Source organism: Trichechus manatus, unplaced genomic scaffold, assembly GCF_000243295.1.
Source record: "Trichechus manatus latirostris isolate Lorelei unplaced genomic scaffold, TriManLat1.0 scaffold00026, whole genome shotgun sequence".
Lineage (NCBI taxonomy): Eukaryota > Metazoa > Chordata > Mammalia > Sirenia > Trichechidae > Trichechus > Trichechus manatus.
In genome coordinates this window covers 19,677,486-19,690,899 of record NW_004443962.1, presented here as the reverse complement: position 1 = coordinate 19,690,899, position 13,414 = coordinate 19,677,486, and the positions used below count along the sequence as shown (strand labels likewise).

The window sequence follows — 13,414 nt, the reverse complement described above, 5'->3', positions numbered from 1 at the left end:
GAGGCCCTTATCAACCCAGGCAATACTTAAAATAATAAAAATTAAGAAAAATTAAAAAAAATATGAAGAAAATATCCTTCCTCTCTTTCAAATATAACTCTAGTTGCCTCTTATTCTCTCTATCTGGAAGCAGTATCGCTAACCTTAACAGTCTTGACTTACCAAAAAATATATGTATATGTGTGTGAAATAAAATAAAAGAGAAGGGATTGGTGGCAGTGTATGCAAAAACCAAAACGAAAAAAAAAAAAAGTTACTTTTAACAATCTCACTTTTTTTGTTTTTTTTTTACACAAATACTGTTGTAAATATATTAAAAAAATCAGCATTCTATCTGGTAAACATCACTTTTGCCCCTCTATAAAATTTTGAATTAAAAAAGCCTCAAGAACTTTTTTTAATCCCCCCCACCCTCCATTTCTTTCTTTTTCTCTTCCACAAGAATATATCCTGACCTTTTTTTTTTTTTTTTTTTTTTGCAAAGATTGTTGGAAATAATCTTTCTCTTGTACCTAGAAACGTAGGTGCAAACCTCTGATATCTTTGTTTTAGCTGCATTCCTGCCTTTCATGAAAGTCCCTCTTGATTGTGCTGAGGCTGAGCCTCAGCGAAGACACTGAATAAATACGATAGCCACTGTTGCTTGTTGCTTGTTCAAGTCTTCCTGGCTTCTGCTGTAAGGGGGGGATACTGAGGAGGCAGGCCCGGGGGTGTGGACGCGAGCAGAATCTGGGAGAGAAGCCTGCCATTCGCCTTTCCCACACTACCGCACCCACAACCCTTCCCACCCCCACAGCCCTTTTATGAAATCAGACAGCGTGGTTGGTGGAAAACAGCAGGGCCTTTCCTCTGGGTTTTCAACCAGAAGTGATATTCCACAGTTTTACCTGGTTCCTGTGAAGTCCAAGCGGCCAGAATTGTGAAAATGTCCACTGAAACACTGCAAGCGGTGTACTTAAAGACAGTAGGCCTTTTAAATTTTGTTATATATTTTTGTAGTGCTCTTCACAAGTGAAAAAAAAAATTTTTTTTTTACTTTTTTTTTTAAAGATTTTTTTGTAAAGAAGGGTTGTATTTAGAGGCCAGTAGCTAGAGATCCAACCAGTGGACCTCTTGAAGCACTACCAGGCCTTAAGGCCACCATCCGAGGGAGACTGGGAAAACAAATTGTTCCCCCTAGCCTCCAGAAATGTAATGTACCAGCAGGCAAAAAACAGTTCTTCATGTAGTACAAAATGAAACAAAACAAAAACAAAAACAGAAAGTAAAAACAAAACCAAAACATTTCTTAAATTCTAGTGCCATAGCTTTTTTTTGTTTGTTTGTTTCTTTTTGTTGTTTTGTTCTGTTCATAAGAAAGAGAGAAAGATACTACTTATCCGTCAGACACATGCATCCTCATGTGGTCGTTGAACTGCTCGATTTGGTCAAACTTTGCTGGACAGACGGAGCAGACGTAAGTGGTCCCCTCTGTGCAGGCCACCACACCTGGGGGACCAGCGTGGGCTGCTGGGGGTGTGCCCGCTGGAGGCGTTCCATTGCTGGCACTGTGCAGGGCCACGTGTCGCTCCAGGAGGGTCTTGTGGGAGAACTTCTTTTTGCAGATGTAGCACTCATAGGATTTCTCCCCTCGGTGGAGACGCATGTGCACGTTGAGGGAGCTCTTCTGGGTGAAGCGCTTGTTGCAGATGCTACACTGGTACGCCCTCACTCCTGTGTGTGTCACCATGTGCTTGATAAGGTAATCCTTTAAGGAGAAGGAACGCCAACAGATGCTGCATTGGTGGGGCTTCTCACCTGTTGATGTGGGAAGAGACAGCAAGCAGGACAGAGCAAGACATAGCAAGGGAGGGAGAATGAGGGACAGAAAAACAAGACAACAAAAAACAAAAACAAAACAAAAAATTAAAAAAAATAAAATCTGGTAGGTTAATGGATCATCTTTTATTGGAAAGATCCAGTCCTTCCTGGCCCCTCATGTTCAGATCTTGCTTTAAAGTGATGCCAGGACAGTCTAGAGTTTTCCATTTTCCCATGCCAGAAAATAGCTCTCTTAGAAAGTTCCAAGGTATTCCCCACTAAAAGTCTTCAAAGGCTATTCTGTGGAAAAAAGGGAGGGCTACTTAGGGGAGTCATTTACAGTGCCAACATTAGGGGATTTAGCTATGTGTTTCACATTAACAGTATCAAACGAATATAAGAAATAAGAAAGAGGAAAGATCTTTGGGGCATGGGACTCTCTAGAATCTTTGGAAACTAAGGACAGTGGTCATGAAGCTTTGCTCTTTGAAGACAGTCCCTACTTTCAGTATACTGTGTAGTAAAAGCACCCATGTCCTGATTGTAGGTATGGAAAATATGGCTCACACAGGAATAAGTCATTCTGAAGAGCTATGCTTTCAATTTTAACTATTTTGAACAGAAATCTTCCTAAAATGTAACTTAACAATTAATTGGCTATTCCATATTGGCTGTACTGAGCTGCAGATTGGCCTTGTTAGGTGCGGAGGTTGAGTAGGTGGTAGAAATGTGATGATATAAAAGTCAAATGGTCCTGTTCAAATCCAGGCACCAACACACTGCAAGCAACTCTGACAAATCACCACATGACTCTGAGGAATACAACCCAACTTACCTCACTGAGCAGGTGTTGACATGAAACACATATTGAAATCACTTTGCAGACTACCAGGAGTGGTGTGAGCATACTTGCATGGTATTCTTATTACAAGGATATTTGTCCCTACCCCCGCAACCCTCCAGCTAAATAGTCCCACATGCTTGAACTCTTGGGTCAATTTTTAAAATAGTTTTCCTGTCTCTTTCTTTGCTCTCGGGCTGGTAGCAGAAGCCCTTCATTCTCCTCAGTTTACTTCTATAGTTTGCTGTCGGCTTTGAAACTAAGAAATCAAGCTTGTTAAAAATGATAAAGTAATACAAGTACTAGACTCTACTTATCCAGAACTAAAGTGATAGAAGGAAACACAAGACACAGAGAAGAAGCTAGTCTACAGAACAAACTGTCTACACAAACCATGACCTCATCTACCCTGAGACCAGAAGAACTAAATGGTGTCCAGCTACCACTACTGATTGCTCTGATCAGGGTCATAATAGATGGATCCTGACAGAATGGGAGAAGAATGTGGAATAGAACCTCAAATTCTTAAAAAGTTCAGTTTTACTGGACCGGTTGAGACTAGAGGACTCCCTAAGACTACTGCCTGAGATACCCTCTAAACCTTGAACTGAAACTATCTCCTGGGGTCACCTTTGAGCTACAAAACAGATTGGCTCACAAAATAAAGAATGTCACCCATGAGGACTGAGCTCCTTTAAAAAATCATCTATATGAAACCAAAAGGTCAACAATTACTTTAGAAAACAACAAAAAGATGAGAAGGTAAGGGTGCAGGAAATCTAGATTACTGGAAATGGAACGTTCAGAATGGAAATAATGAGAATTTTCATGAATTGTGAAGAATGTAACCAATGTCACTGAACAATTTGTGCAGAAATGTTGAATGGGAACCTAATATGCTGCGTAAACTTTCACCAAAAACACAATAAAATATTATCTAAAAAAAAAAAAAAAAAGTCAAGTAAGTAAGAATATTCAGTCACTGAATGATGACATGGTGTAGTCTTCTGTACGTCAATGGGCCTGTGACATTTCATTTGATATTTACTTAAAGACTTGTTTAATTGCTGCATTTTGTGTTTGGTCCATCTCTTCCACCCCAGTACTGGCTACCCAATGTAGGCACTCACCTCAGAGAAGAAAGCCCATCCATGTGCTCTTCCATGACCCGAACTAAAACCCCAAACCTCTCTAACTCCCCCAGGTAATATTTCAACACCTGAAATACGCACTAGGGTAGGAAACCCACTTCTTAAATTCAAATTAACTTCTATTTAAAATATATGCCTGACTGTTTCCAATTTTTTTCCATTATGAAACAGAAGAGGTTTGATGTGTTATGGTAACACAGCAATGAAAATCACCACCACTGAGTGCTTCCCATGTGCCAGACTCAGTGTTAAGAGATTTACGTTCGTGATCTGTTTTATGAATCTTTATCTCATCCGAAAACCTTTTCTTTGTGTTTGCAAACATAAAAGGATATGTTTTAAGCCCACAATCATAATAAATGGCTGTTTCATTCAGGAATTACTCCACAAATTTCTGAATCAGCTTCACTGATTTTTAAACTTTTTTCCTTTAGTTGTTCATAAATAATTTGACCTAGCCCCCTCTCATCTCAACTCTTCTCTGGTTTTCTTTCTCTTCATTCTCACTTATGGGACAGTAGGTTCCATAGGCTCAAAGGGTAAGAGAGAAAAATTTCACTTTTAGACTAAAAGGGAATAATTTCTGGAAATCTCATTGCAAACACTCCTAGTTTGCTACGGAGTTCAGTCTATGCATAGTGTTCACAGAGGTAAACATTTTTGAAATGAGAGATTCCCTGAGAGCACCGTGACAGTCCAGATATGTTACGCTTAGTTGGAACATTTCTGTCAGCTGTAAACACGCTTGGAATTCAGCTGGTCTTTGCCATCATCATGCTTTCGGTACAGTTCATACAGGCTATGATGGGATGGCCAACTATCTTTTAAAACATGTTCACCTATCATCTTTAATGGGAAATGTGTCAAGTTCCAGACAGTATTTTGGCTACTAGAAAGCTGAAACTTTGTCTGTGTTAAAATATTCTTGCTGTTGGAAATTTTCACTTTTTTAGAGTGTGTTTTCCCTCTAGGCAAGGTCGCTGATGAAGCCTTTTTGCTTTCATACCCAAACACAAAATGCAGCAATTAAACAAGTCTACTATAAATTGATTACTCACAGTTGTCATCCTTTTCCTCCGTTGGATATATATGTCTGTTATTTGTATGCAGGTAGTATTGGTTCTGCCACTAATTATCTCTGTGACCCTGGACTTTTTAAGTGTTTTCATCTCACTGGGTTCCTTTCCCCTTCTGTAAGGGAAGAGTTATGCCACAGCCCCTGCAGATTCAGTGGTCGATGGCTGTGGCCCACAAACCCTGAGGACGCTGCTTCTGGCCCTGCCACCACGTAACCAGAGGGCAACTTACTTAATCACTGGATGCATCAGCAGTCCCACATTTTAAATAGGACAAATTATCCTGTTCCCTTCCCTGCCACAGAAAAATGGTATGATAATTAGTGAGGAAAAATGTTTGCAAAGCACTTGGGAGCTCCTTAAAGGAAGGTGCTCTCTATAATTATTAAGGTGCTATGACAGTGGATTGTAAGCATTTCAGGAGCTTGTCTTACTAAATGGGGTGTATTTTCAGATTACTTGGTGTCTAGAGTTTTTATTTCTATATGTATAGCTTTGAAACAATATCATTCAGCAGAAATGCTAATTTCCCCCCGTGATTTCCCTGCATTGTACTATAAAGATCCCCAAGGGGCTTTCAACGTTATTTATGAGATGGTCGTGGCTCTCTAAACGCAGAAAGGAAAAGTGAAGTTGAGTGGTAGTGGTTGGATTTCCATGTTCGAGACTATGACCAGGAAACGGCAAGTCTGATCCCCGTTAGAAAGAGACACAAATTACAAAACAGACATCTGAACTATCATGTGAGGAGGAGAGATCAAATAAGACCCTTTACTTTAGAATGTTCCATCTCGGGGCTGTACAGATGCAATGAGTCAGGTATGAATTGGCTGAATGATTCATGCAGCTTACTTATCTTCTTTAAGCCTTGGTTTCTTTATCTATAACTTGAGAACAACACAGTAAGTACCCACCTCCATAAGGTGTTTTGAAAATTAAAGAGATAAAACACTTAGCACAGTGTCCAGCAGAGAATATGTGCTCACTTTTAGGAGAATTAAACTGTTCCCTTCAGCACAAAGAAACTGATGATAGATGAAACTGAGAAATGGCATGAAGAGGTCAACCCAGGATTTTTTTTTTTTAATTGTTTCATATAATCAATAAAGTGAGTGATTATATTAAAGATTAATATTTCAGAGTTAAGGGTATAATCTACTATCAATTACATATGCTAATGGCAAGAGAAAGAACCCTGGTGGCGCAATGGTTAAGTGCTTGGCTGCTAACCGAAAGGTCTGTGGTTGGAATCCACCAGCCTCTCTGTGGGAGAAAAGACCTGGCAATTTGCTTCCATAATGATTACAGCCTAGGAAACTTTGTGGGGCAGTTCTACTTTGTCCTATAGGGTCACGGTGAGTCAGGATCAACTTGACTGGCACACAACAACAACAATGGCAAGAAGTGGTATCATGAATAAAATGTCATCAAATACCATGGACAGACTATTTCCTAGCAAGCAGCCATTGAGCACTGGAGGCAAAGAAAGCAAAAAGCAAATGAAGAGAGGAGGTAGTGAAGGGGGAGGCAGTCTCCTATACAATTCCAAGGGGAGGTGATGGTGAACATATATACTTTTCTCCATTTTTTGATGCCTGCTCTCTAAAGAACCACTTTCCAACTCCTTCTCACAGACCCATGACTAATACTCTGCTATGACGGACAAGTGAAAAAAAGCAAAGATGAAGAAAGACACTGTTTAGGTTAGTAGGTGCAGAGGTTTCTGCCCAGAGTTCATGGACCTCAAGTAAAGCCATCTGGATGGGCTGAGTCACCCCATTCCGAACAGGCACCTCTGTACTGGGGACTCAGCAAGAACCCACTTACTCTTCCTATTCTTTCTCATTCTTACCAGGCTTCTCCTGGGCTGCAGGAAGATCAGTGAATGCTGCTATGTGAATGCTTTTCAGAAGCACTTTTTTCCAGTCTCGCTGTCTCCCAATCATCTGCTCTAGCGCACACCCTGCTCCTTGGAAAACTTTGAGGGGGTACAGTGAGGGGTCAGAAAACCAAAACTGGTGCTTGGTGAGACAGCAGGCAAGCAAGGAAGAGGAGAGCACGAATAGGGAAAGGTGGCCACTGACAAGAAGAGCAGAAGGGTTTCTTGAAATCGTAGGTCCTCTGAACGGGTAAAACATCAAGACTGGAGCAGAAAATGTGAAAACTTCAGTGTCAACAATAGAAGTGTATGCAGATAGAGTAATATGGAGCTCTATGAGTTTGCTCTCCACCCAGAGAAGTCTGGTAAAAGGAGGGCCCATACATGAGATACAGTTGGTGTAATTGCCTGAAAACCCTTCTTCCCAGCTCCTGGGTGCTATTCTGGTGCCAGCCTGGATTGTAAGGCTGGCTAGGAGGGATTGCCTATGGGGGACACACTGCATTCACAAAATATCTGTGGCTCCAGTGACAACTAAAATATTTTTATGTTAAACAAGATTTTGAAGATTTTAGGGAACTTCATCTACATTACCTGACTTTTCTTACAACTTTATGAGTGGGACAGACATTAACATCCCCAGAAAAAGTTATCTCCAATTAGAGAGGTGCAGGAACATCCTTTAGGTCACCCATCAAGTCAGTAATAGCTGAGAGTATGATATACTCCCAACCAGATTATGTTCCCCCTCCCCTGTTAACAGTATCTTGCTTTCTGGATTATGCTGCAAAATGTATGATGCTACTATAACGTATATAACATAACATATATACATAACACAGGTGTTCTATATAACATCAATGTTCCTGAATATTTTTGCTAATTTTATAGCATTTATAGTTAAGTGCTTTCACATAAATTATGTTACTTGATTCTCAGCGCTGCAACTTACATCACAAAAAACTGAGGCTCAGATTGGTTTTAGAATTTACCTTAAGTCACTCAGTTAGCAAGTAGTAAAACCAAGGCTTTCTTACTACAAACTTCATGCTTGTTCCATTAAGCAACTGGCTTGATATAATTATCGGCCCATGCTAACAGAGGATGATCACATTATTATCTTGATCTCACTGTTTCCACTCTATTATTGACATTGTGATGCTATTGTTATTATATCTATTGGCATTGAATTCATAGTCGAAATAGCTGAGCTTCTCAAAGTAACAAAATTATCATATGTTCAGAGGATACCAGTAGGCTAAAAACAGTCATCAGCAGTGGACTGTTAATAATATGATCCAGAATAAGGCCAAAATATCCACAGTTCTTGGTGAAGAAAACACAAGTGTAACACAGATAGTTGTACAATATATCTCTATCAAAAGAAAAAGACAAAGACCCTTAACAGTCTTGCTGACACTGTACGTTTATGTAAAAGCCCTTGAATTAAATTCTTCTGGAAAGCATGCCTATATTTTTGAACATTCATTTAGTAACTCATTCAACAAACATTTGTTAGGTAGATACATACGCTAACCTGTATTCATCTACAGATTTTAAAGCAAAAAGTCCTAAGATGAGTTTTAGAAGAACGTTGCAACTTGATAGATTTGTTAGATAAAGTATAGAACACCCAGTTAAATTTGAATTTCATATAAACAATGAATTTTTTTTTTAGTATATTTATGCCCCAAATATTGCATGGGACACATACTAAAAATATATTTGTTGTCTATATGAAATTAAAATTTAACTGGGCATCCTGTATTTTTGTTTGCTAAATCTGTCCACCCTACAACTAGAGGGGAGTAAATACTGTCAATGTCATCCTGGTCATTTTTCATATTATGTGTGCTATTTTGTTACACAGAGCAAGGTTAGAGCAAATTAGAACATGGTATTTAAAACATGTTTGTATTCATAGAGAAAATACTTAATATAAAAATATGCAAATATGTATTTTTGTACTATTTTTGTGAAGGTATGTCATAAAATAAACAACTCTATGGAAATAAATCTTTCATCCTTCTGGAAGTGATCAGACATCATCAGAGAAGGATTTGGTTCATTCACTCATCAGGTATTTATTGAATGTCTATTATGTACAAGGTACTATGCTGGGTGCATTGAAGCATAAGGTATCTACATATATATGTGTATGTGTGTAAGTGTGTAACTGTTTCTGCTCTGACAGAGTTTACATTCTAGTGGGAAGGCGTACAATGATAATACAAGCTAGTATTGCTATGTGCCGTTAGGTGTACCTACAATGTTTGAAAGACTTGGCTCACCTCTCATGTAAGAGATTTGCTTCCATATATAATTTATACACTATAAAATCAAGCTATTATCTGTAACTCTGACTTCCTATTTCCAGACACATAGTCTTATTAGTGGAATTTTAGAGAACAAGGTTATGTAACAAAAGAAACCTGATGCTATAGCCCTCCTAACCACCCAGGCTCGACCCTCTAGGGGAATGACTCTCACTTTAGCATGTGCATCAGAATCACCTGGAGGATTTGTTAAATCATCTAGGCTACAGACCCAGAGTCTGATTCAGGAGGTCTGGGGTGGGGTCCATTAACTTGCACCGGCTGGTATGGGGACCATATTGATCACTATGAGTCAGAATTGACTCCACGGCAATGGGTTTGAGTTTTGGTTTACTCCAGGGTTATCTTTGAATTTTCTTTATTGCTTGCTTTGACTCCACGGTGTAATCTTCTTACATCCTCCATATTTCCTTTCCATTTCTATTCCTTTATTTTTATTTTATTTTATTTTTTTTTTCTCTTGTGTGGGCAATGGAGGAGCCCTGCTTTGCTGTATGACTGGATGGTTTCTGTTATCTTTGCTTTTTCTCTAATTCTCTTGCTTTCAAACATGTCCTAACAGTTAAGGACTCTGCTGTGCTAGCGGAAAGTTGTGAGGTCCCACTTAAAAAAAAAAATTTTCCCCAAAAATTGGAAAGCACTTTGTTTGGAAACATGCACCATAGTGAATCTAGGACCTGGATTACTTCCATGTGCTCAGGTGGTTTTCCTTTTGAAGATCTGGACCAATTGTTCTTAAACTTTGTTAGTTACGGACCCTTTCAGCTGCACAAAAGTCTCAACAGACAGATGGTCCCTCCAAACAGCCACTGCCAAATAATTACGGGGTGAGTGAAAAGTGTTGCTTCTTTTAAATGAGGTGCTTGAGCGACATATGTACATTATTAATTGGTTTTCAGATGTGGCCATATTATACACACCAATACACAGTTTATTGAGGACCTTCATAGTTTAGTAGAGATCTGAAGACCACACTAGGAGCACAACTCAAATTTATAAAATGACTTTACTTCTAGCTTTCGAATCTATGATGTCTAAATGTGCAAACCCACTGCTGGTTTTCCCATGGGCAAATCTAGTTATTTGGATTTACCAGAGAATCCTGCATTGGAGAAATGTATTTGTGGATGGAAAAGACAATTTTTGATACTACACTGAAAATTTTATATGATAAATTTAGAGGCTTATTTCAATACATAATCTAATGCACTCTGTGAATTTGATACAATGCATCTATTACAAATGATGTACAGAAGGGGAAAGTCAGACATGTTTATTAATCCAAGATCAACAATGCAAGCTTTGGCTAAGGAGACACTTCTACAAATGATCTATTTTTCCCTCTAATCCTTAATTTGATTGTAAGACAACTATTCAGATGATGAAATGACATAATATATGTGAGAGTACTCTTTAAACCATGAATTGCTACATAAATAAAAAATATTATTATCTAATTAAAGCATCTAATAATGATGATACCCATACCACATGGAAAATTTCCCTTGACTGAGCTGAAGTTATTAATGTATATATTTACCCCCAATAAACATAGCGACTCACTACTACCTGATTTTCTTTCTAAATTCAGTAGTGAATCATTATGTTTATTTGGAGCCTTGAGAATTATCATCTTTAAGACCCACTGAGAGGCGGAGCCAAGATGGAAGAGTAGTCAGACACTTCCAGTGGTCCCTCTTACAACACAGACCCCAAAAAACAAGTGAATCGATTATATATGACAATCTAGGAGCCCTGAACATCAAAGGCAAAGTTGAGGAATTGGACTGAGTGGCAGGGGGAGGAAGAGACGGTTCAGAAACAGCAAGGAGTTTCCAGGCCTGACTGGGTGGGAGCTGGTGCCCTGTGGGCCAGATTGGCTGATGTGCACCATGAGGCAAGCAGCGGTGTTTGGGACGTGTTTTCCACATTGGGAGAGACAGAGTGGTGAAGAGTCTGCGCGGGCCCCCAGAGCCAGCAAAAAGCGGCACCCTATCAGCAAAAGATAAGTACCTGCATTTAACCTACTGCACGGATCAAAAAACACCTTGTTTGGGAAGAACCTCTCTCCCATTTACCTGCTCCCTCCCTGCTCTGCACCATGTCCCAGGCTGGCTTCAGTGATTGCTGTGTCCCCTGGGCTGGAAGTAGGACCTGCCACCAGCCTTGAGCCATTCTCCCAGCCTTGGAGAGGAAACAAACTAAGAAATAGGAAAAAATAATCTGCCAGCTCCCCTAAGCTGGGAACTCAGGGCAATCACAACTCCTTTGCCAAGGCACAGGCATAAGGGTCCACAGACTTTGAATGTCTTTCACCCCTGCATAGACCTATGTGGGCCCATTTCAACAGCATAGGCCTTCATTAGCACAGTACAACAGGGTATACAGCTGAAGTCTAACTTCACTGTAACAGCTACATGGAGGAGTAGCAGGTTTGTGACATTTGATACCGCTCTGCCCATTCAGCAAGGTCCTCACCTACACACATCAGGGGCCTGAGGACTGGTGGCTCCACACATGCCACCTAGACATCTGCGACAGGGGTCCAAGCATAAGTAGTGCCTCCTAATCCTTATAGCCAACAGCACTGGGTGCCCATAGTCAAGCTGCAAAAATCCCACCCACCTATGCACTCTAGGGAACAGGGATATTCTTTTCTCCCAGACGCTCAGGGGCAGCCCTCAGCCCCCTGCCTTGCTTAGCGAGTGACCCCCTACTGCAGCCAGATACCTGTGCCTGCTCCAATCACCCCTGACTGCCAAGGACTGTAGGTGAGAGCCTGCACCACACACTTGGTGACTGACTATCTGGACACCTGAGCTGAATCCATACAAGAAAAGTAAACGGACTCCTGGGCTCACATACCTAATAACAGATCTAACCACCTGGTGACAGGGCGTTAGAGCTTCAAAGGTGCCAATAATCAAACTAGCTCACATGAGCAGCCTATTTGGGCATATAAAAACAAAACAAAATAAAAGGGTAGGACACAGTGAGCAAACATAAAATAAATATAATAACTTATTGATGGCTCAGAGACAACAGTCAATATCAAATCACATAAGGAGGCAGACCATGATGGCTTCAGCAAGCTTCCAAAATAAAGAATCAAGAAATCCTCCAGAGGAAGAGAACTTCTTGGAATTACTGGAGGTAGAATACAAAAGATTAATGTACACAACTCTTCAAGAGATCAGGAAGGAGCTCATGCAAAATGCAGAACAAACCAAGGAACACACAGACAAAGCAACAGAGGAACTTAAGAAGATTATAGAAGGCAGAATGACAAATTTAATAGGCTTCAAAAATCCATAGAGAGACAGCAATCAGAAATCCAGAAGATTAACAATAAAATTTCAGAATCAGACAACTCAGTAGAAAGTCATAGAAGCAGAATTGAGGCAACTGAAGTCAGAATTAGTGAGACTGAAGATAAAGCACTTGACACCCACTTACTTGAGGAAAAATCAGATAAAAAAATGAAAAAAAAATGAAGACACCCTAAGAATTATGTGGGATTCTATCAAGAGGAATAACCTATGAGTGATTGGAATCCCAGAACAGGTGGGGATAACAGAAAATACAGAGAGAAAATATAGAAGATTTGTGGCAGAAAACTTCCCTGATATCCTGAAAGATGAGAGGATATCTATCCAAGATGCTCATCGAACCCCACACAAGGTAGATCCCAAAAGAAAGTCACCAAGACATACTATAGTCAAACTTGCCAAAACCAAAGATAAAGGGAGAATTTTAAGAGTGGCTAGGGATAAACAAAAAGTCATGTAAAAAAGGAGAGTCAATAAGACTAAGGTTGGACTACTCAGCAGAAACTATGCAGGCAAGAAGGCAATGGGAAGACAAATATAAAGCCTTGAAGGAAAAAAACTGCCAGCCAAGAATTATATATCCAGCAAAACTGTCTCTCAAATATGATGGCAAAATTAGGGCATTTCCAGATAAAAAGAATTTTAGGGAATCTGTAAAAACAAAACCAAAATTATAGGAAATATTAATGGAGTCCTCCAGTTAGAAAATCAATAACATCAGATAACAACCCAAGAGTAGAACACAGAACAAAGCAACCAGATATCAACCCAGATAGGGAAGTCACAACAATAAATCTAAGCTAAAATGCTGAAAATAGGGAAAGAGAGACATCAAATATGTAAAAGCTGACAACATTAAAACAAAAAAGAGGGACTAAAAAATACAGTCTTAGATCTTTCATATGGAGAGGAAGTCAAGGCAATATAAAGAAATAAAAGAATGGTATAAACTTAGAAAAATAAGGGTAAATATTAAGGTAACAACAAAGGAAGCTAACAATC

The 13,414-nt window shown here is 39.6% G+C and overlaps 1 protein-coding gene across 13 annotated transcripts in view; it reads right to left on the bottom strand.

The window, feature by feature from the left end:
* Positions 1 to 456: 456 nt before the first annotated feature.
* ZBTB20 (zinc finger and BTB domain containing 20) overlaps positions 457 to 13,414 on the bottom strand; it is a 920,614-nt gene continuing 907,656 nt past the window's right edge. For all 13 annotated transcript variants that reach the window (XM_023728689.1, XM_023728690.1, XM_023728687.1 and 10 more), the window contains one exon: positions 457 to 1,797. In XM_023728689.1, coding sequence (XP_023584457.1) covers positions 1,376 to 1,797 — 422 coding nt within the window. In that variant the 3' untranslated portion in view covers positions 457 to 1,375. The remainder of the gene's footprint in view (positions 1,798 to 13,414) is intronic.